Consider the following 24,815-nt stretch of genomic DNA (forward strand, 5'->3'; position numbering starts at 1 on the left):
CATGTTATGGAAGTGAGAGACGCACACAGGAGGGGGTTCCTCGTTGAAATGGTACCTACACAAGTCTGCAGTCATCGTAAGAGTGTTTGCCGAAATGGGTCCCTTTGGGAAGGACTGAACAAAAAAAAAAAAATGACATACATACGAACAGCTCAAGAGGTATCCGTTCGGGAGGAAGGGGGGAAAATGACGACAGTCACTTGTATGGGGTTTGGCACATGAGTGAGCCAAATTTGAAAGCTTGGTTGAAAAATTGTAAAAATCTTATGGAAATAATCAAAAACATGAAACTTGATTGGATTTGCAACTCACATTCGTTGCTATCAACTTAACTCAACTCTCAATTCAACTCAATTCAACTCAATTCAACTCAACTCAACTCAACTCAACTCAATTCAATTCAACTCAACTCAACTCAACTCAACTCAACTCAACTCAACTCAACTCAACTCAACTCAACTCAACTCTCAACTCTCAACTCTCAACTCTCAACTCTCAACTCTCAACTCTCAACTCTCAACTCTCAACTCTCAACTCTCAACTCTCAACTCTCAACTCTCAACTCTCAACTCTCAACTCTCAACTCTCAACTCTCAACTCTCAACTCTCAACTCTCAACTCTCAACTCTCAACTCTCAACTCTCAACTCTCAACTCTCAACTCTCAACTCTCAACTCTCAACTCTCAACTCTCAACTCTCAACTCTCAACTCTCAACTCTCAACTCTCAACTCTCAACTCTCAACTCTCAACTCTCAACTCTCAACTCTCAACTCTCAACTCTCAACTCTCAACTCTCAACTCTCAACTCTCAACTCTCAACTCTCAACTCTCAACTCTCAACTCTCAACTCACCACTCTCAACTCTCAACTCTCAAGCGTCAAGTCAAGTCTCAAGCGTCAAGCGTCCAATACAAAAACTCTTCGAACTAAAAAAATCTGCTTTTTTTCATCTTTGTTCATGAGTTTTTAAATCTCATATTTGAATAAGGTGAGTTTTTACCATATTTAAGTTTTTTTTTGTAAAAAATACACATTTTAAATTATTAGCAAGTTTTAAGCTTTCCATTTTTATCACCTTTCCATATCAAATTCATTAATTAAATGTTTAAGCTGGAACAGTTTCAATATGAATTTGATGTAATACATTGCAAAAGTAACAAATTGTAATATTATCTTTCATAAAAAACTGAACTGAAATGTACTTATTTTTTATGATTAGTGATATGAATATCAACCGACGCGCAGTTTATTATGGATGCTCATTGGCTTATGGGATTTTGGCTTTATGGGAGACATTGGCTATAATCGAATAAAAAATCATGCAAACATCAAAAAATGTGTTTGGAATCGGGATGATGACAGCTATCCATTGTAATTAAAGTTAAATGAAAATTTTAACAAAAATCCGGATTTTCCTGTATTTTGAAAATGCTATTTATTACACAAAAAAAAACATCAAAATATTTGTTATTGCAATATGGGTATCAAATGATCTTGTTTATCGAATGTCATGCAATTTTGTTTTAAATACCGAATTTTTTTACAAAACTTCGTATTTTTGAAAAAATACTCAAAATTTCAGTTTTCTGCAATATTTGTATCAAATGATTGGGATTTTTTTCATGCATTTCGAATGTAATAACAACATTTTTAGAAAATACTAAACATTTTCACATAACCGCTTAGGCCGTTGCAAATATTTTTCAAAGTTCATGTCGCCCCCCTTCAAAATTGGTTTGAAAAATCAGGGGGCAAAAAAAATGTTTTTCCAAAAAACTTCAAAATTTCCATGAAATCTAATCAATTGAATACAATCTTAAATGCAATTTTTTGCATTAATAATCATATTAAGCATGTTTAAAAATGTTTTGAATTTTAATGAAATCCCAATGTACAGCATCGCAAAAAAAAATTTCGCAAAAAATAAAATTTTCGTCGATACTTAGATATTTTGGAAATTTTAATGGCAAAACAACTGGACAGGTGTATAACGCATTTTAAAACACTTTTTTCATTAAAATGTTGAAGCCATGGCTCGTAATTTCATTTTTTATACTTTTATATTTCTTTGCCCCCACCCCCTTTGACTTTGGTCAAAGTCGAGGGACATAAACTTCAAGAAATATTTGCAACGGCCTAATTTTCGAAAAAATACGCAAAACTCCAGTTTTTCACAATATGGGTATCAAATGAGCCGAATTTTTTCATACATTTCGAATTTAATAACCTTTTTTGAAAATACTCATAATTTTTACCAAACTACGTATTTTCGAAAAAAAGCACTCAAAGTTTCAGTTTGGTAACAAATGATCGGAATTCTTTCTAACATTTTGAATGTAATTAGTTTTGAAATTTATAAATTTTGAATATTTTTTAGAAAATACGTTTTTTGAAAATTTTGAGTATTAAAAAAAATAGCTTTCGAAAATAGCTATTTAAAAAAAATAGCTTTCGAAAATCAATTTTCGATATGTATGAAAAAATCCCGATCGTTTGGTATCCATATTGTCAAAAAACTTGAAGTTTGAGTGTTTTGGTTTTTACAAAATATGTAGTTTCGTTAGAATTTGGAGTATTTTCAAAAAAATGATACTTTATTCGAAATGTATGAAAAAATCCCAATAATTTGATATGGGTATTAATAAATGAAACTTTGAGTAGTTTTTTCGAAAATAAGTAGTTTTGTGATTTTTTTGTATTTTCAAAAAATGTTGATACTACATTCGAAATGTATAAAAAAATCCAATCATTTGATACCAATCATGTAAAAAAAAAAATTTTATGGTTTTTTTTTCAAAAATACGTAGTTATGTGAAAAAATATAGAATTTAAAAAAAATTAAGTTATAACTTTTGACATTTATGAAAAAATCCCGATCGTTTGATACACATATTGTAAAAATTAAAATTTTCACTATTTTTGTTATACGTAGTTTTGTAAAAATGTTTAGTATTTTCAAAAAATAAAAATTACATTCGAAAGGTATGAAAAATGACGATCATTTGATACCCACATTGCAATATCAATAATTTTGAATATTTTTTCGAGAAACTTTGCATTTTCAAAATACAGGAAAAATACGTATTTTTGTGAAAATTGTTATGTTATTATAATTGCAATCGATAGCTGACATCATCCCGATTCCAAAACATTATAATTTATTGATGTTAATATGATGATGCAGCTGAACGAATCAAAACCAGGGCAGTGCAAAACCGAGGCGTGCAAAACCGGATCATGACTGTAATTGGTTCATAAAATCTAATCGACAAAAAACTCTACCTCTCGGATTAGTTTTCAAAAAGACCTAAGAGCCATTGGTAAACAAAGCCTTTTTTGCAACGGTACTCGACCTATTTACGAAAAAACAATTTCAAAAATGTTTGAGATTGTTCATCTGCATGTCCTTCAAGTGCTCTAACTTAAAAATAAATGAAATTTCGTTTCAATTTGGATAAAAATTAAAATTAGTGTCGGAGGTCACGGTGGCTCTTACGGCTTTTTGAAAACTCACCCGAGACCTGTTTAAATTTCAACAAAAATCAAAATTGGATGTATGGGTTTCCAAATCTTGGATTTTTACAACATTGAAGTTTTTTTTAAGACATTAAATTAAAAAAAAAAACACATTTTTTGCAATTTTCTCAATCGAAAATCCCACTTAAGAGCCACTCATTGAACTTCGGGATCCCGAAAAAAGGGTCGTCACGATTGAGTCGCGGGGAGTCGTGCTGTTTTTTTGTCCACTTGTTTTCCGTTGCGGGTCGATGTCAACTTTTTATCCCCCCCCCCCCCTACTTCTTCCCTTAAACAGCAGGTTCGAAATGAAATACATAAAAAAAACGGCGGATGGTACTTTAGGGCTTTTGGGGGATGATCTCTGACACACCCACACAACTGTTGGTTGGTTTGGTGGGGGGGTTCGGTCGGTCGGTCGGAGTTGAAAAGGCCCGGGATATGATTTGTGATTGAGGTTGTATTTTGCGTTCCGTGCGTGCGTGTCTCGTGGGCATAAAAAAGTCCTGTAATGAATTGAATAATTCAGCGGGAGACTTGATTATGCGAGGGGATTTACGGCCGGGAACAGGACGCTCTTTTGTTGCCGCTCGTTGGATGTGGGGGATATATTTTTAAAATAAAGTTTTGATGGATTTTCGTCACGTGTCTCCCGCGCGTAATCTGTGCTGTTAAATTTGATTAAAACGGCTCCGACTACATTTGGTTGATTTGCTGCTGAAAGTTCGTCACCCTTCTTCGGTCATTACTCTTTTTGTGTAGTTTTTTTTAGCTAATTTTCACACATCAACAAACCCAATTCTGATCAGTTCCGCTTCGGAACCAATTAATATTAGGACATTTCTGGCCATCTCCTCGGAGGATTCCGACTGACATCATCGTCCCCAAACTTTCCAGCTGGCCGGTTTGCTGCCGGACCATTTTCGGTCGTATAATCGGACGCACCCTTGAGAACCGGGCCCAAAAAAACATAAAAGATAACATGCTGGTTTTCCGGTGCACAAGCAAAGAGCACACACACACACATTCTCCCAAGAAAGAAGACTTTGTATTTATGTGCAACCCCGGTCAGCAGCAGCAGCAGCAGCGTTTTATGGCTTGAAAGTTATGCATTAAGTTGGTCTTTTGCACCCCATTCCGGGTCGGCGTGGCTTCAAGATGGAAGGAAGGAAGTTGCAGTGGAAGAAATAACCCTGAGAAAGTTTCATATTTCTCACTCCAATGCCCTCTCTCGAATGTCGGAAATGATTTCCCACTAGAAATGGAGAAGCCGAGTTTGTTGTGTTTTGCATCTTGTGATGGGTTATTTTAGGTTAAGGACTGGAGCTTTTGGGAATGAGGGATAAAGTTGTTCTGCACTCACTAAGATATGCAGCTTATTAGGGTTGGGCAAGGGGTGCAGAATTGTTAATATGTGTACAAACAGAATAAAGCTGGTTTATGTTAGGAAAATCGACAAGTGCATGGGAAAACGACGAGTAAAGTGTGCGAACTGCTATGGTAACGATACAGCAAACTTTCGCGGGTGCGTCTTCAACTCAATTATATTCACGATCCAATCCATGTTAAGATCTTCAAACATTGCACGGGTAATCGAAGAGCATAAACAGCGAGTAAAGTGTGCAAACTGCTATAGTAATGGAACAGTAAACATTCGCAAGTTTATTCGTGGCAAGTAAACTGAGTTGCGAATAAAGTGTACTTTTTGCGAGTTTAACGTTTAAAAATTTGCTTTAATTCATTCTACAACTCCATATTGTCCACAATCCAATCCATGTAAAAGCTAACATCAGTATAGATCGATGGATAGTTAGCTCCGCAAGAAAAAACCGACGTAATCCCATACTGGACAAACCGAATACCCCCGTCACTCCGCACCGGATAACCCAGCGGACTTCCGTTATCATCCGTGCATACGTTTGAGGTTCCATTCCGGCCAGCGCACAAAACTCCCGGTCCGATGTGATACTCCGGATTCGCTCCGAACGCTGTCCGACATTCGGAATGATCTACCGCAGGAACCGTAGCCTTCTGAAGAATTCTAGCCCAATCACCGTTTTTCACCGTTGCACCCCAACCGGATATGATGTATTCGTTTGGTTTCGATTGGGTATCCGGCAGGCAAACCGGCTGGATGTGATCCTCAAATGTGACGTCGGACTTGAGTCGAATCAACGCGATATCATTCCTAGCTGCATCGTCGTCCAAATCCGGATGTCCAACGAAGCTTTCAACGTCGTAATCTCGAACCGGGGGAGCACAATCTTTGGGATCGTTCACGTTACAGTCCGGATCTTGGCGACGATCGTACTCTCCAAGTCTGACCTGTTGACTGGGATGGGAAGTTTCATTCAAATCATGTTTGAAATCTTGTGAATTCTCAACTTACAGAATTGAAGAATCGTCGTTGACACACCACGCACTACTCAAGACGTAACGTTTGTTGACCAGCGATCCATGGCAGAATACAAACTGCCTTCCGCTAGTTTTGTTCTTCCAGATCAACCAGACCATCCAGGGAAACTCCATCAGATCTGCGTTCGATCCCCGGCTGATTTTGTCGGTCAAGTATTTGCCACAATTGCGGGGTAGAAGCTCTGGAATAGTTACGACCGTAGTTGAATGCTTTGATTCAATCTCCGCGAGTTGACAACAAATGCTTCGAGATACGCCCGGTTGGGTGCAGGTTGCCTGTTTGATGTAGTAATTGTACTTTGGCTGTGGGGTTGGACTCGTAATGATTTTGTAGATGTTTTGGCACTGTTCGATCCGGACGCACATTCCTGGCTTGTTGGTTGGAGTCGTGCATGGGATGCTATCTGGAAGCAATCTGAGTTATTGGGATTCAACCAATGTGACTGAATCTTACCTAATTTCTCAGTCGAATACTGAATTTTGGTTACGTTACGAATCCATGGGACAAAGTTATCAATATTGTTGAAAGCAGCGTTACTTTTTGCGCTACATGAATAGCCAGAATCTCGAGCTGCCAGCGTTCCTCCCATGAACCAGACTCCCTTTCTTTTGAAATAAATTCCCGATCCAGCATCGCTGTTACAAAGTGTGGTCTCAGTCTTGAATCCAACACAAAACATGCTGCTACCCCGCACTTCTTCATATGCTTGAAGATCACTTCTAAGACATTCTTCATCACTGATTACCTCGGATATCGAGCTCTTCAAACCCGAAGATTCATCACCCCAGCTCACGAAACTCCCCACCTGCTCAACCAACTCCTCCGCCAAGTTCAAACAAACTGGCTGAACATACTCCGTGAACTCCACCTCCGAGTCCAGCTCCAGCAGAGCAACGTCACTCCTCAATCCATTCCCCCTATCAACGCGATGAATCTCCCGTACTCCGTGCTGCTGGAAGCCGTTCGGATCCAGTTCCTGCAGGTTCCGAACTCCCATGCGAACGAACATTCGACGACCGTCGCCGTCGTCACTCTGAACGCACCGAGCTGCCGTCAGCACGAACGTTTCACTGATGAGAGTTCCCCCGCAGGTGTAACTGTCCCGGGAGGAACCTTTCCGGTGGTAAACGGCCACCTGCCAGGGCCAGTAGCCAGAGAAGGTGATCTTTCGCTGGCCGCACTCGAAAGAACTGGTGGAACTAGCGAGGAATGTCAGCACTATCACTAAAAATGATATGATTTGTTTCATTTTCAGACAAAAACAAAAACACGTTTATTTGTCTAGTTTCACATCCGAATGATCGAACGTCTCACGCAAGTCTGATCAAAGCCGCAATCAAAGCTAACGATTTTATGCATCACCTGTTCGCAAACCAGTTTTAGGTTGAGCGCGAAGACGATCAGACAATAATTACACAGAAAAAATTAACAAGTCTTGGAATCGTTAACAAGATCAATTAAATTGTGCATCTTAAAGTATTCCGTTTATTTTGGGCATTATTTTTTGTGGTTCCCCATTTCATGAACATTATTCATAATTAAGCGATTAAGTTTTTTTCCGTGTACATCGTGACGTGGGGAATTCCCAAAACCTGTTTTTATGCCGTTGATATATATTGTTTTCTTTGTTTAGGAGGAAATTCCATATGGAGTTTACGTAGTAGAAAACTATCGTATCAGTGTAAATAGCATTGAGGAATAAATATCGCAAAATTATTTGAAATAAATACATTTATGGTTAAGAAAAGTGTAGGACACATTTTTACCTCTCCAGAATCATTGATTTTATAAGATGGCTTGTGTTTGTTTGAGGTCTTATTTACATGCGTAATTTACGTCAAAATAGTATTATTGAATTTTAGATCAAGGAATCAATTCTCTGCCAAACATTTAATTTTAAGGTAAAAAAGAACTTAATTGGAAAAGACGTCACATGAGCCATAAAGTTATGTAATATTACAACCCAAAGTAATCAAAAAAATAGTAGCTTAACTTAACAGTTTTTGATGTGTTTTTCGACCCAATGTCACCCCTGATTATGGTATAGATAGATATTTATAAAAAAATATATCTGTTTATTTCTGAGATTTTTATTTTGGTAATGCCAATGTTATTTTAATTTCAGGTTTCTGTCTTTCATCATTCAAATAAAAACAAAATTGATAATAAAAATGCATTGAAGATACGTTGTTCTCTTGAATTTTTATTTGCAGTTATAAAATATTCCATAAAAGACAAGGGTGCATGCAAACAATATTTTTTAAGAGCTGAGAAAATTTTCCATTATTCTCATTTTTTGGTATTGTTGATCGGACCTCTGGTTACGGAGATACATCCTCCTTTAGTTTAAATTTAGGGAAAAGCAAGTTTTTTTCAGTGCACTACAGCGTCGTGTAGCTAGCTCACAATTTTTAATCGCAATGTCTCAGAAACTAATGGATTGATTTACTAAGTTAAAAAATAATACTTGAGGAATTTTTTGTACTCTTCAATGAAAATTATTTAAAAATTTTAGAATAAATTTTCCACTCAACTGAAAAAAAATCTAAGAGTAGATAATTTATCGTTATCATTGTTAAGATAATTTTATCGGTGATAATCTTATGGACGATAATGGCCAAAAACTCGTTTTTAAAATCTTTCCAATATTCGACCATCTCATGTTAAATTTTCAATGCTTTCACTAAGAATATTTTTTAATGTTGTTATTGTCAATGTTTAAATACTAAAAATTGTTCGCAAAATTCGTTCTTTTTCGAAAGTACTCAAATTTATTGGTTTGAAACATGGATAGTAGGGCGTCCAATTTTCCCGGGTTTTAAATTTCTCGGGAAACGAGAAAAAATATTTTTTGAAGCCCGAGAGTTTCCGGGAAAATTATACCAGACAATGTAAAATTTTTGATAAGTTTAGATTGTCATTTTTATACAAAACATATTTTACAAATTATCTTAAAGTCACCATCCCAAACTGGGGAAAATAGGAACTGCAGTCTGAAGAGGTGCAGGAAATTTTAGGGCAATAAATTTGGAAATTGGTGTACTACTTTTTTGTTCTAAATAGCTCCAGATGCCGGTTTAAAAAAAAAAAAAAATAATAATAATTTATTATTTATTATTATTTATTATTTTTGATATTTTTTCCAAGTTAACAATCATAAACCTTCGTAAATATAATACCAAACCATTTAAAAAAAAAGTAAGCAGAAAATATTTTTTAAAGCGCAAGTCATTTTGCGGGTCTATAAACGAAAATTTCAACAATTTTTCCTAATAGGCCAAATTAATGCTGATAAATGCTGGATACAAGTGCTTTAAACTTCTTATCAATTACTAAGTATTCAACTGTTCTTCGTTTTCCACAACAACATCGGAATTCCCAGACCTAAATTTATTTATTTTTCGATTTCTGGAATTCCCGGGACAAAATATAAAAAACCCGCGATTTGGGAATTCCCGGTTTTGGAAAATTCCCGGGAATTCTCGGGATGGACGCACTAATGGGTAGCAAGTGAAGCGAAATTTTTTATGCTTTTTCACTTTATTAGAGTTTTTCACATTTTCACAATGTGCAATACATCATAATTTGCAATATGGAATTAATCAGTGCAAAATTTATTGACCTTTTTTAAAAAATTCTCGAATTTTCACAAAATACCGTGTTTTTTGAAACTTCTTTCATAATTTGTAATATGGGTATCAAACGGATTGGTATTAAACTAGAAATAATAAATGGGAAAATGTATTTTAAAATATAAACTATACAGTGGACTTTTGCTACACCCAAAGTTAAAGAACGAGGGGAGAGTCCTCACGAAAAGAAACGTGAGGAAAGTGCTATATTGCGAGAGTATAGTCCTCTCGCGTGTTCATTCGTTCATTGGAACAGTTCATCCTATGAGTGGCTTCTATTGACAAACGACCGCCACCGAACCATGGTGGCCCATATGCCAATATGCCGAAGGTCTAGGGTTCGAGTCTCGGTACCGGTACTTTTTTTTTGATAGATGAACTTTTTTGGAAAATGAACCATGAGTAAAGTACTCTCGGTAATTTCGGGATTTATCCTCTCCGTCCGCACACAGTACTATTTTACTACCGAATCGTGCTCTTTATCCTCTCGTATGCCGATGCCCAGTTCTGGGTGTATATGTTCTATATCATATTTTAGATTTAAAAATACCTTTAATCATACTAAGGTTGGTAGTTCAGCTACCCCTAAAACCCTACCTGAATCAGCTATTTAATTTTAAAATCTGACCAATTTTATTTATTGTTTTTTGGTATTGTTTGTAGTTAAGGGCGCCGAAGGGATATACATAAATTTTATACAAAAAGTTGATTTTAATGTTCCATTATTATTCCAATACAACCAGTCCCAAAAAATACGACAACTGGATATTGCATCCCGTAACTTCAACCTCCAAGAAATCTCCCATTCCAACCTGCCATTCCAGAAATGGCACATTCCCCATTCGGGGACCCCCTGCCGCGGTCCGAATTGGCCGTGCCGATGTCCACGATGGAAAATTCCCATCCCCTCCCCCACACTCCTTTTGCTCCAGTGCATTTTTACTGCCACAACTTCCTTTCCGTCGTAGATTCCTGCTGCTTTCTGAATGAAAGAATCATCGTTTCGTTCTATTCTTGATGTTTTCCTGGGAAGTGTCCTGCTGCAAGAAGAAGAAGAAGGGGTTCGGTGTATCACCATATGAAAAAGACGAGGCCAAAAGTCGAGTCCATTCGCCGGGACCCCCGAGCCAGCAGCAGGAGTTCGGAGCGGAACAGTCGAGTTGCTTGAGATGTGTCGCTTCTTTCAATTTTATTTTTATTATCTTTTGTATTATAAATCAAAATGTTGAAAGGAGGTAATAAAGTTTTATTTTATGTCAAAGAATATACATTGCTGTGCTGTTGCTGAGACTTGGGATGCTTTGGGAGTGGAGCAGAAAAAAAATGTAAATTGAATAAGAAAATTCTAAATTCAGGCGAAGAAAAAGGGCTCAACGGAGACCACACATCATCGCAGAGTGCCCACAGCATCCCCGAACGAACGAACGAACACATGTGTGCTCTCGCACTGCTTCGACACAAGGTGGAAAACTTTGAAGGTGGGAGGTTCGGAAAGAAACGGGGTGTCAAGATGGAAAATTGATCAACTAACATGGCGTGACTCCTTCTGACACATCTGGTGCGAGTTCCCTTGCCCCTCACAAAGTGAAGCTAATCTCTTTGGCCACAGACAATTTCGCTCTTCTTTTCCTTTCAGAAAGAGTATAAAACTTTCGCCATATCCATTCATGCATATTCTGGCGCGCTGTTTTGGAATATGTCGACGATTTGAGCAAACCTCCGGACGCTCGTAAATAAATTGTTGGCTGACTTTGCCCATCTTCTCCCCACCAACAGTGCCGAATCACACCAAAAGTGAAAACTTTTTCCGGCGTCGACGTCCCCCGTTGCTGCTGCGCGCGCGAATAATTTTTTATTCCTGCCATAACTTTCCCTTTTAATGGGGTAGATAATTTGAAAGTTGCTTCAACAGTCCAAAACCACCACCCACTAAACAAGGCACCCGCAAACACACACACGCTCGAATGTGAGGAGTAGCCGATTTTTCACTGCGGAGGAAAAACCAAACGTACACGCACACGCACACATAATCCCCTCTGGAGGGAGATTAACTCTGGAGGTTGGAAAAAAAAGTTACCCCTGCAGCAGCAGCAATAGTAGGCGGGGTGCGTGGTGACTCTTCAAATGTTGCGCTCTAGTTGTGTGGCCTTGGAGGCACATACTGGATCTGCGATCAAAGTAAGCTGGGCTGGGAGGGCTTATTACACTGGAATGTGTTTTTATTCTTGCTTCATAGCCTGCATTGATGTTATTTGTACAGGAATCGAATCATGAATTACTAACAAATATCGTTGCAAACAGGAACGTGGAGATTATACATTTGACGTAGGACTTCGATGGATTAACCAAAATTTTTGATATAATTATAAATATAAAAGCCAGTTCAAAATATAAATATTTTTTATACAAACATTGAATTTCAATTGATTAAGTTTGTTCAACAAAGTGATTATTATGTTTTTGGATCTTAAAAAAATATAAAAAAAAATCGTTTTTTAAGTAACTCAACAACCCTGAATGTCATTATAGCTGATAGGACTTTTTACAAATTAATACGAGATATTTTTTGATAGATTCCTAAAAAACATTTGTAGACAAGAACAAAAAAGCCTTAAACAGTTTTGCAAACTTCATCAAAACACAAACAAATGTGTGCAGAATGAATTACTGTGATTACAAAGAGACGAGTTGTTCCAGTCGAGAACAGAACACTGATGAAGTCTGCACGTAGTAGACAAAATACGAATCTGTAAAGATACTAAAATATATAGCGAAATTAAAAGGAACAACTCTCTTTGTGTCTCTTTGAATTGACAAAATATATTTTTGAAATTTATTTGTCACTTTTTCTGATTTTTGAATCTGTCAATTATCCTGGACTCTACTTGGACATTTCACTACTATTCAGAATGATTTGAACAAGCCAATTCGTGCTCAAGGTGATAATAACAGTAGGAAAAGGCGTTTATTTTAAATTGATTGAACTTCTGTATTTACTAAATATTTCTAAGTATTTTGAAGATGATTTTGTTTGGTACCTAAATTCTAAACATTTTTTTTTTATTTTTGGCATAAGAATCCATTTTCATTTTCACAGTTGCATGCTACTGTGAAATAAAAAAAATCCAAAATACCAATGAAGCCTTCACAAAAAAATCCCGGACTTCTCAAGTATTTCCAATCTTTGGGTCCAAAATTCAAAAATGCGTTTATATGCTTAAAAGTAAAAAAATGCTAGTTTTTCCAGAGGAAATTGATATTTTAAGCATACGAAAACGAAAAAAACGAAGTTGACTTTATAGCTGTCGGCCACCATTGCTAGTACCAACCACTAGTGTCTTCCTTTTAACTACAAGGACTTCGCCGCCCTGGGCTCCTAAGTGTATGAAAGTATGGCACGGAGCGACGGCGCCGAATACCCATATTTACACAAAGAATTTTAGAGCGCCCGCCGCGGGATTCGAACCGGCGACCTCTGGATTGTGAGTCCAGTGCGCGGTCCGATTGATCCACACGAGCGGGACAAATATACATACATATTTGTTAAAATTGCTTCAAAGGATTGATTTTGGTAAATGCTTGGATTTCGCGGAAACTGTTGAATTTCACGAAATTTACGCTGTTCGCGAAATCGTGAAAATTCACTAATCCTACTAATGAGCGTTAATTTGTATACGGCGGTATCTTCGAATGTTTTTGTACCCTTTTCGATGATAAAAATTAATCTTTCATTGATTTTTTGTTTGTTTTTATTGCATAGATTTTTAAACAATTTCATCAAATTTTGCTTTTTTGTAAGGTTGCAATTCAAAACTAGAGCTTGATAACTATTACTCAAATAAAACTTATTTCCTAAGTGAATGAACTTTTGTTTAAAGTTGATTTTCGATTGATACAAATAAAAATTTAAAGCCAGACTTTTATTATTTAAAAAAATTAAAAAATAATTACTTTCGTATACTAGTCTAAACAGTTTTGGATTGAAAAAAAAATCCTCAAACAATTATAATACGACATCCCTTAACGCAGTCCTACGCCAATCAGAGTTTTAAGCTTTCTCGAAACGACTCCATATAGTCCGTAATAATGAATCATGTGCTGTTTGATGTTGTATGCTCCATGTGTGCAAGTGAAAAGTTTCGCTTTCTGTATATTGGCCATAAAGAGTCGATGATTGTCAATAGAGGAAGTTACCCAGATGTTGCGAAGCAACGTCATTCTTTACTGTTATTTTTGTCCCGGTTTTTCAAGAATATCTCTTTTGCTCACTCATGCATTTTTAATCTTATTGAACAATTATCCAAAGTGCTTGATTATTTTGCTGAAAGAGTGCAAACACAATCTGTAGTGTGTTTCTGTCATTCGATAAATTTTCAATCTCATCTCGTCACCATCATTTATTCATATTCTAATTACACTTCCAAAGCCATCCCCTCTGTGTACCCTATTGTTGTCACTCCTCTTCCCCCTACCCTTCCTGGAAAAAAAACTGTCACCTTCTGGAAAAGTATGATCTCTCCCACCCCACCCACCACCACCTTCCGCGTTCCCCGTTTTTTCGATTTCACCAAACACACACAAAACTCTCTGCTCGCAGGACGACGAACGTCAGTGCGCCTGGCTTCGGTTTGATTCATTGAGTAAATATTTAGATTTAGAAAATTTATGTGCACGGGGCGAAAACTCTTTCGGAAAATCCGGATCTATTCCGTGAAGAGTGTCCTCGCCACCACCCCACCACCACATCCAGCACAGAAACAACAACCAGAAGAGAGGGCACACGATGACGAGCTGAACAAGGACGAGCAGCAGCAGCAGCAGAGATAAAGCGAAAACTTTTGACACGAGTATACGTCAAATTGTTTAATTACTCCCGGCAGTTAGCCTTCGCGCGAGCGAGGGGTGAGACCCGAGTAAATGAAAACTGAAGAAAGAGGGTTGAGGAATGAGAAAAGAGTGAAAAAGATGTGATAGTTGGATCCTAAAAATACAATTCTCCAATTCTGATTTTTTTTTTTAATTTTTGTGGAAAATATCGAAAAATAAAATATCAATTGATTAATCAACTGTGGCCCTGTGCGACTCCAATTTCATAACTTTTTTCCAATATTCTAGTGTTTTTTGAAAAGTTCCAAAATTTGTTTCTGTTTTTTTTTTTGTTTTTTTTTTGTGTTTCTGAACACCCTGGACGTTAGGCGGTTTAAAAATACCCAATATGTATAGTAAGATTTTTTTTTATTTGACAAACTCCAAATTTCAGATTTTTTCACTAACTGCAGTTCGTAAAGTTATTTATATAGGGGAAATATACCTTTTTTAATCACTCTAAGCCGTTCGACCAATTCTCATCACTTTTGCCGTTTTCCGCTATTAAATCAATATTTTCAGATGTTAATTAATTGCTCACATTTATTTGAGCTATTTATTACTTCGGAACCGTCAAAAACACTTTATGAAAGCTGTAATTCATGATCAAAGTGCTGATAGGCCGATAATATAAATAGGCTGAAAAGGGTATAGTTCCCCTAAGTTCTATTATACAGTCACGCGCAAAAACAGGATAATGACAAAATTAGCAAAAAATCAACTTTTTTCACTAATTGCCATTTTCGAACCACCCTAACACGATGTAAATCACCCTAATGGCAAAACAAAAAAAAAATACTGGGCTACTTATTTTTTCCAAGGAACCCCCAGACAAATTTTAAGATCGAGAAGAAAACTTTTTTTTTGCTTAGGCTTTTTTCAAATGGAATTGCTGTATAGTAAGAAAATTTTGATTATTTGACATTTAAAAAAACTCCAGATTTTAGTGTTTTTTTTTCACAAACTGCATTTCGTGTATGTAATTTATATAAGTTCTGTAAACATTTAAAATTGACGTGAAAAAAGTTCTTGTTTTATTTCATACATAAGATTTTTTAGGTTTCACATTTCATGCTTCATAAAATTATCGTGAAGTTATTTATTTTTAATACAAAACAAATTTTATTTCAAGTTTTTGTGCCTTCCACCCTTAACGTTTTTCCAAAAATTAGGAAGCAATTGCTTAAAAATTTAAATTTTCATTAATAGTAGTTTATGCAACAAGTTGCAAAAAGAGAATTTTTTCAGCACGTGTCGTACATTTATCCAACGAGGTTCACCGAGTTGGATAAATATGAAGAGTGCTGAAAAAATCAAGTTTTGCAACGAGTTCCATACAACATTTTTTGCAATTTCGAAAAACACCCATTGAGTGAAATTTTAAGTCAAATTTTCATGTATTTTGTCAATAAATCGTTTAAATCGAAAAAATGTTGAAAAGTGTTACTTTTCGAAACAAGTGCTGAAAAGTTCAACTTTTCAGCACCCATTTGAGTGCTGAAAAGTAGAACTTTTCAGCATTTATTTTGAAAAGTGTTGCTATTCGATTCTGTTATTTTTGGTACAGAAAAGTAGGCTATTTCGTCGTTCAAGAAAGACAGGAAAAGTAAGTAGTTTCACGACGGAATTGCAAAAAAAAAGTTTTACAATCGATTTGAAATTTTCAAAAATGCATGCAACGTTTATTTTTGTGATTTTAACAAAAAAGTGCACTTCAAAAATATTTTTGAAAATTTTGAATTTTGGGAGCACAGATCCAAAATGGACCAAGTTTTTGAATTTTTTTTTCTTTTAAATTCATAAAGCAATATGTGACTATGTGTTTCAAAATTGAAAAAAAAAATTGACTTGAAACTTTAAGTATATTTTTAAAACAAAATACGTTCACGGTCATTACGAGGTGTTAAAGTGAAAAGTGAAATGAAAGACATGCAATAAATTTTCTAATTGTTGATAAAAAGATGATTTCGCAGATTCTGCGGAAAGAAATAGATAAATTATTTAAATAATTTTTTTTTGCAAAACTTTTGAAATTGATATTTTGAGCTTTTATTTGACCGACATTCCTTGCAAGAGGGAAGAACAACTTGACCTTTGTGAGTACTGAGTAATGAGTAATGAGTAATGAGTAATGAGTAATGAGTAATGAGTAATGAGTAATGAGTAATGAGTAATGAGTAATGAGTAATGAGTTATGAGTAATGAGTAGTGAGTAATGAGTAATGAGTAATGAGTAATGAGTAATGTGTAATGAGTAATGAGTAATGAGTAATGAGTAATGAGTAATAAGTAATGAGTAATGAGTAATGAGTATTGAGTAATGAGTAATGAGTAATGAGTAATGAGTAATGAGTAATGAGTAATGAGTAATGAGTAATGAGTAATGAGTAATGAGTAATGAGTAATGAGTAATGAGTAATAAGTGATGAGTAATGAGTAATGAGCAATGAGTAATGAGTAATGAGTAATGAGTAATGAGTAATGAGTAATGAGTAATGAGTAATGAGTAATGAGTAATGAGTAATGAGTAATGAGTAATGAGTAATGAGTAATGAGTAATGAGTAATGAGTAATGAGTAATGAGTAATGAGTAATGAGTAATGAGTAATGAGTAATGAGTAATGAGTAATGAGTAATGAGTAATGAGTAATGAGTAATGAGTAATGAGTAATGAATAATGAGTAATGAGTAATGAGTAATGAGTAATGAGTAATGAGTAATGAGTAATGAGTAATGAGTAATGAGTTATGAGTAATGAGTAATGAGAAACGAGAAATGAGTGATAAGATATGGGTAATTCTCTACCAACTCACACGAAATCGGGAAAAGTTGCCCCGACCCCTCTTCGATTTGCGTGAAACTTTGTCCTAAGGGGTAACTTTTGTCCCTGATCACGAATCCGAGGTCCGTTTTTTGATATCTCGTGACGGAGGGGCGGTACGACCCCTTCCATTTTTGAACATGCGAAAAAGAGGTATTTTTCAATAATTTGCAGCCTGAAACGGTGATGAGATAGAAATTTGGTGTCAAAGGGACTTTTATGTAAAATTAGACGCCCGATTTGATGGCGTACTCAGAATTCCGAAAAAACGTATTTTTCATCAAAAAAAACACTAAAAAAGTTTTAAAAATCCTCCCATTTTCCGTTACTCGACTGTAAAAAATTTTGGAACATGTCATTTAATGGGAAATTTAATGTACTTTTCGAATCTACATTGTCCCAGAAGGGTCATTTTTTCATTTAGAACAAAATTTTTCATTTTAAAATTTCGTGTTTTTTCTAACTTTGCAGGGTTATTTTTTAGAGTGTAACAATGTTCTACAAAGTTGTAGAGCAGACAATTACAAAAATTTTGATATATAGAAATAAGGGGTTTGCTTATAAACATCACAAGTTATCGCGATTTTACGAAAAAAAGTTTTGAAAAAGTTACTTTTTGCGTTTCTCTTTGTTTCGTCGTCCGTGTCTGTCGCGGGTGACCATGAACGGCCATGATCGATGACGACCAACTTTTTCAAAACTTTTTTTCGTGAAATCGCGATAACTCGTGATGTTTATAAGCAAACCCCTTATGTCTATATATCAAAATTTTTGTAATTGTCTGCTCTACAACTTTGTAGAACATTGTTACACTCTAAAAAATAACCCTGCAAAGTTAGAAAAAACACGAAATTTTAAAATGAAAAATTTTGTTCTAAATGAAAAAATGACCCTTCTGGGACAATGTAGATTCGAAAAGTACATTAAATTTCCCATTAAATGACATGTTTCAAAATTTTTTACAGTCGAGTAACGGAAAATGGGAGAATTTTTAGAACTTTTTTAGTGTTTTTTTCGATGAAAAATACGTTTTTTCGGAATTCTGAGTACGCCATCAAATCGGGCGTCTAATTTTACATAAAAGTCCCTTTGACACCAAATTTCTATCTCATCACCGTTTCAGGCTGCAAATTATTGAAAAACACCTCTTTTTTCGCATGTTCAAAAATGGAAGGGGTCGTACCGCCCCTCCGTCACGAGATATCAAAAAACGGACCTCGGATTCGTGATCAGGGACAAAAGTTACCCCTTAGGACAAAGTTTCACGCAAATCGAAGAGGGGTCGGGGCAACTGCTGTGTGAGTTGGCGGAGAATTACCCATATGAGAAATGAGGAATAACATGAATAAAAAAATGAATAATGAGGATTGAGGAATGAGGTTTGAGAAGATTAAGAGTGAAAAGTGAGGATTACAATTTTAAAAGTAAAAAACAAAAACAGATAATTTCCCCCCACTCGGGACGGGCTTGACTTTGAACTCATCTCACTGCACTCACCAACTCCTGCCTGGGATGTTGTTCTTCCTCGGTTGGTGGTGACGATCGAGACCCAGAGCTTAGCTTCGCGCTTGTGTGATGTTTGCAATGCATGATGGAAAGCCCAAAAATTGTCAACTCATACCTCCTCCCCCTCCCCCTTCTTCTTCTTCCCAAATCGTTTTCCGCGCTCTTTTTGGCGAACCCATTTTTCGATGGGGAGTGCGCCCCTGAGCCAGTAATGATAAAGTATCTCTGTCGGGTGGGGGACGGGGGGAGGCATTCATCATCGAACGAAATCAGCTTTTCGTGAGCTGGGCAGGGAGGGGGGGGGGATGAAATCAAAATTTGGATCAAACAACCAACACGGCGCGGGTTTCGGTTGTTGGTTTTGCAAGCGAGTTTTTTCCCTCTTCTGAACTCTTCCCGGATTGTTGCTGCTGCTCTTCGACAATGTTTTTGTTCGGCGGTTGGAATTTATGGTTCATATTTTGAAAACCGTTTCAAATTTTCGTTCGGGGTGGGGGAGGTTGGGGAGGGTCACGTGCAAATATGTTCTCGCTCAGCTTGCTTTGTTGTGTGTTGCTCGGGTGTCGTGTGTGTTGATTTTTAACGCGCCGACGACGACAACGCGAGCGATTTGAGTGGCAGTTGCAAACATATTTTCAGAGAATTTGATCAAACAAACCGATGTTCAGGGTTGAGTTGTTGGGTGTGTGGAGACAGTTCACACATTTGTGCGATAATGATGAACTGTTTGTGTGTGTGAATCCCTTTGGTGCTGAGGGCAGTTTTGTGGTGATAATTTGTGGTATTTTCATGTTAACGCTATTGAATTACATTTGCACATTTTGAAATGTTTGTGTGATTTTGAGTGCGCATGTTGAATGTCCGATTCCGGTAATGCATTCTGATTTATTGGCTGTTTGTGTGGCCGTTGTCAGTTGGTTTGGGATTGAAATTTGTGTGTTTGGTTATAAATTTCATTGGTTTTCGAGAATAATTTACTCAAATTGGCAGAATTACGAGTGAACAGCATAAATGTAGCGACAATTCGAAATGACAGTCAATTTATGACAAAAGTCAATTTGGTTTGGTAATAATTTAAATGGTGAGCAAAATACTTCAATTTAAATACAGCTCAAAGTTATTTGCAATGACAGTATGCGGTCTTTGATAAAAACAAATCGAGGAAGACAATTTTCACTAATGATACACGTATCTTCCGGGCTTAATCCATTCCTAAAAGCATCAGATTTCAGCACCAAATCCAATATTATCATTTCATCCAGCCAATTTAAGCTAAACGAAGCAGTTTGCTGTGTGGAAAATTAAATCGACGCGGCCGCCAGATTTGGTCCCCCAGGAGCAATTGCTGCACTCGCAAAACTCTCACAATTGCTGCGAAAAGTAGTCACTTGCAAACAGATGGTGCCACTTTCTTCCTCGCCCGAAATCACCTCTTTGTTGGGCACCATTTCACTTTAATGCCTTCAATAAGCATTGCGCTTTTCCTCAACCACCCTCACCGCCTAATTCCTTATAATTTCCACCTCTTTGCTGGCTGGCAGAAGCAAACAAACACTCGCTCTCTCTATGCCGAAGGAGGGTGGGCTGGCAGCTTATGGCCACAATAGTAAGTAGAAATTAAGCGATATTTTAACTCGCAATTTCACAGGAAATTATGCTTCCCGCACCCGTTATTACCGTTTATTATTATTATTTTCCGAAATAAACGATTTCCACCCACCCCCTCAACCTCCAGCAGGGAGCGAGGGGGGGGGGGCTTAGTGCGGTTTGGGAAAATTTACCTCTAAGCTGCCCTGTTTTGTGGTGTGGTCTCTTATCCTCTCAGTATAGCCGGCTTCTTTTTGATCCCGGAGAAAGGCGAACGAAAAAATAAAAAGGCTGCCGAAGGAAGCAGCGAGCGTTCCGGAAAATATATTTATTCATATCGTAAAAACGATAATCTTAGTTTTTGGTGAGTGGCTTGGCGAAATCGAATTTTTTTTTCGAGCTAGAGGGGGGGCGCTATTCGGAGGAACAGGTGGGACACAAAGGAAAAATATGATGGCAAAAATTGAAGACCTGGACACGGTGTGATAAATCGCAACTTAGAATTTTTAAATTGGCCAAACAAGTCTCCATGCTATATTGACCTTTTCAAAAGTTCAAATTGAAGTGATTTTAATTCGAAGTATTTTTTGTTTTAAAAGGTGGATAGTTTGTTTAGCAGATATAGTACAAAATTCACAAATGTTTTTTTTTTTATTTTCAATTGAGAATCGATCCAAAAGTTTTCGATATATTGATATCTTAATAGGTTTTCTGGCTTCCATTGGCTTTATCTCAGCAATAATTGGATCATTCTTAATGTCTCGAAAGGAAATTATTATGAAATTTGCTGGTATTTTCCAAAGAAATATGTTTGGAGATGGTCAAGCTTTGTTATGACTTTACAGGTTAAAAAAAATGTTGTCTTTTTTAAGCAGGGTTACCAGGTCTGAAGAGTAAAAAATCTGGCAAAAAATCTGTGAAAAATCTGGCAAGCCACTTTTCTCAAAGTAATAAGTAATTTTTTGTTCAAAAACTGTGTATTTTCACTTTTTATACGTTATAGCTTCACAAAATAAACAAAATACGTCAATAAAACAATGTGAGGAAGAAATAGAAAATTATTTTTTTCTAATTGGCGTTCAAAAAATCTGGCAATGCCAGATTTATCTGGCAACCTGGCACCCCTGATTTTAAGTGGCTATGTCCAAAATTAAAATTTCTGTAACAACAGTTGAAGATACAAGTTACAAAAAGAATGTAAAACTTTGCAAATTGCAAAAAGTATTATTTGATTTTGTTTTGCACCTTGAAATGTTTTTGAAAAGCCATGATTTTTCCTGTGTTATTACTCACAAGCTGGGATTTTTTGGCATCTAAAACACTGGGCTTTTTGGAAAATGGTTGTTTTGCGTGAATAATTTTGTGTGTAATGACATAGAAAAGAGTATATTTCTAAGTAAGAAACTGTTTTGTTCTGATGAATCCTTGGTTGTCCTTTGTCGATGAAACTTGATCGATCAGAAAATCCTTCTCAAGATATTTTTTTCAAAATATTTTTATAGCTTGTTTGTATAGAGCAGTTCTCTAGGATTTCGGTCATTCGATTTTTTTGTATTTTTTTAATCCGATTGAAACTTTTTCGGTGCCTTCGGTATGCCCAAAGAAGCCATTTTGCATCATTAGTTTGTCCATATAATTTTCCATACAAATTTTTCAGCTGTCCATACAAAAATGATGAATGAAAATTCAAAAATCTGTATCGTTTGAAGGAATTTTTTAATCGATTTGGTGTCTTCGGCAAAGATGTAGGCATTGATACGGACTACACTGAAAAAAAATGATACACGTTAAAAAAAAATTGGTGATTTTTTATTTAACTTTTTATTACTAAAACTTGATTTGCAAAAAACACTATTTTTATTTCTTTTTATTTTTTGATATGTTTTAGAGGACATACACTTTCCTCAAAATTCTAGGTTGTGCAAAAAATCAAATGTTTTCTAAGTCTCACCCAAACAGCCCACCATTTTTCAATGTCGATATCTCAGCAACTAATGGTCCGATTTTCAATTTTAAGATATGAAACATTTGTGAAATTTTCCGATCTTTTCGAAAACAATATTTTCAAAATTTTCAAATCAAGACTAACATTTTAAAAGGGCGTAATATTGAATGTTTGGCCCTTTTGAAATGTTAGTCTTGATTTGAAAATTTTGAAAATATTGTTTTCGAAAAGATCGGAAAATTTCACAAATATTTCATATTTTAACATTGAAAATCGGACCATTAGTTACTGAGATATCGACATTGAAAAATGGTGGGCTCTTTGGGTGAGACTTAGAAAACATCAATTTTCCTGTTTTTAAACCTTTGCATTGAAATATCTCAGCAACTAAAGGTCGTATCAACAAAGTCCGAAGAAGCAAAATATAGAGAATTTTGTCAACTTTTCAAAAATATTTTTTTCAAAAGTGAGCAAACATGTGCACTAATTTAAAAAAATGAAAAACTTCGACTATTTTCAAAAAAGTCACCTAAATATGGATTTAACTTGAAAACAGTGCACTTTATCAAAATTTCAGTAAAGTACTTTTTGATTGCAAATTTGATTTTACATCGAAAAATGAAGTTGAAAAATTTTTGCGACCAAAATTTCGATTTTTTGGAAAAATCAGTATTGATAAAAAAATTCATAACTCGGTCAATGATTTTTTGCACAACCTGGAATTTTCAGAAAAGTTGGCATTTTATGTCCTCTAAAACATATCAAAAAATAAAAAAATTAAAAATATTTTTTTTGCAAATCAAGTTTTAGTAATAAAAAGTTAAATAAAAAAATCACCAAATTTTTTTACCCTGTATCATTTTTTTCCAGTGTAGTCCGTATCCATACCTACAACTTTGCCGAAGACACCAAATCGATTTTTGAATTTGCATACATCATTTTTGTATGGCCAGCTGCCAAATTTGTATGGAAAATTATATGGACAAACTAATGATGCTGGCTTCTTTGGGCATACCAAAGGCACCAAAAAAGTTTCAGTCGGATTAAAAAATACAAAAAATAAAATTGAAGAAAAAAGACCGATTTTTTTTTGATTTTTGATCTAAACTATCAATATTATTTTTCTTCAAATGTTGCGTCTTTATTTTCAACATTGGTGGTCCCGAAAATTCAAAATTGGTAAAAAGGCAAAAAGTGCTCAGTTTGATTGAAAATGCACAAATAAACGTTAATCTATATCGTATCGTATCGTTAATATAGTAGTTTACAATCGATTGTATTTCAATGAAAGTTAAATTTTTAATAATAATTATTTTGTTGGCCTCCTGATTTTTCGAAAAAGGGGAACAAACAATTGAAAAAAATAAATAAATTATTATTGCCTTATCAGAGAGAATATACCCAATCAGTTTTCGCAAATAAAAAAAAAATACAAAAAAATATTTTCCAAAAAAATGCTTAATGAAAGGGGAACAAACAATTGAAAAAATAAATAAATTATTATTGCCTTCTCAGAGAGAATATACCCATTCAGTTTTCGCAAATAAAAAAAAAAATACAAAAAAATATTTTCCAAAAAAATGCCTAATCCCTGGAAGAAAAAAAAATCTATTGAAATAGCTAAAATCTTTTAGTGATTTGATGATTGATTTTGTGTCATCAGCAAAAGTTAAAAAAATTAAAATAGTTGAGAAAAAAGGATACGCTCAAACAACACCCTTTAGAATTAAATTTTAAACACAAAAATATAAATCAAAATTGTGAAAAATCACCTTTTTAAAAAAAATATATTTTTTTTAAAATTTCATGAGATGGATGAATTTATTTAGGATAAATTCATTTAGCAGTGATGCCATAAGTAGATTTTAACTGGATGAAATTGTAGTTGGATTGGTTTAATGGTTTTTGAGATAAAGCTAATGGAAAAGCGATGGCAATCTCTTAAAGCTTTTATTTATAAGGAACATTTCTTCCTAGAAACCGATTTCTGTAACAGTAAAGTAATGGAAAATGAAAGATCTCTAAAGTTTTTTTTTACAAGAAATAACATTTTTCCAGAATGTAGATTACGCAAATCGGGTGGCATTACCGTTTGCATCAAATTTTAAATTCATCATCATCTTGAACTGTTAATTTATATTAAACATTTTTTTTGAATGTAAACAAATGTGGGGAGTCTTTCCATCACGAGATATTGAAGAACGAACCTCAGAATGACCCAATTGAAAAATAATTCTAGCGTGTAGTAATCAATGGCTAAAATTTGATGCACAGAAAAAATGAACTTTGGAAGGTTGAAAATTTGGTAGGTTTAATATAACCTTTTTTCAAGTAATATTACATAAAAATGTGTAAAAATGTGAACTTGATAAAAATTCATCAAAAACTGATGAATGTCCAGAACCATTTCCTGATGAATATTACCATCATTTTTTTCTGTGTAGAGGATAAAATATGATCTTCTGACATCTTTCAACCCACCGTGCAAAACTATGACCCAAACTGACTCGAAGCCAAAAACCAC

At 35.3% G+C, this 24,815-nt stretch overlaps 2 protein-coding genes across 3 annotated transcripts in view; one reads left to right on the plus strand and one right to left on the minus strand.

Annotated features, from left to right (window-relative positions):
• The window catches only part of LOC120422115 (cytotoxic granule associated RNA binding protein TIA1-like), a 610,909-nt gene that overhangs the window by 86,580 nt on the left and 499,514 nt on the right, over positions 1-24,815 (plus strand). The window lies entirely within an intron of this gene.
• LOC120420761 (serine protease grass-like) lies at positions 5,133-7,251 on the minus strand. Its single transcript, XM_039583864.1, has 3 exons — positions 6,388-7,251; positions 5,908-6,337; positions 5,133-5,850 (listed from the first exon to the last, which is right to left on the minus strand). Exons 1-3 carry the CDS (start codon positions 7,181-7,183, stop codon positions 5,262-5,264), a joined length of 1,815 nt encoding a protein of 604 aa, XP_039439798.1. The 5' UTR covers positions 7,184-7,251; the 3' UTR covers positions 5,133-5,261.

The sequence above is a fragment of the Culex pipiens genome, chromosome 1 (genome assembly GCF_016801865.2).
Source record: "Culex pipiens pallens isolate TS chromosome 1, TS_CPP_V2, whole genome shotgun sequence".
NCBI classification, from domain to species: domain Eukaryota; kingdom Metazoa; phylum Arthropoda; class Insecta; order Diptera; family Culicidae; genus Culex; species Culex pipiens.

Bases quoted from the DNA above. Each gene is read 5' to 3' on its own strand.
- LOC120420761 (XM_039583864.1), bottom strand. From the start codon at position 7,183: ATGAAACAAATCATATCATTTTTAGTGATAGTGCTGACATTCCTCGCT. The intron at 6,338-6,387 runs GTAAGATTCAGT...GATTGCTTCCAG, and splicing joins GTATTCGACTGAGAAATTAG to ATAGCATCCCATGCACGACT. The intron at 5,851-5,907 runs GTAAGTTGAGAA...TTCCCATCCCAG, and splicing joins AACGACGATTCTTCAATTCT to TCAACAGGTCAGACTTGGAG.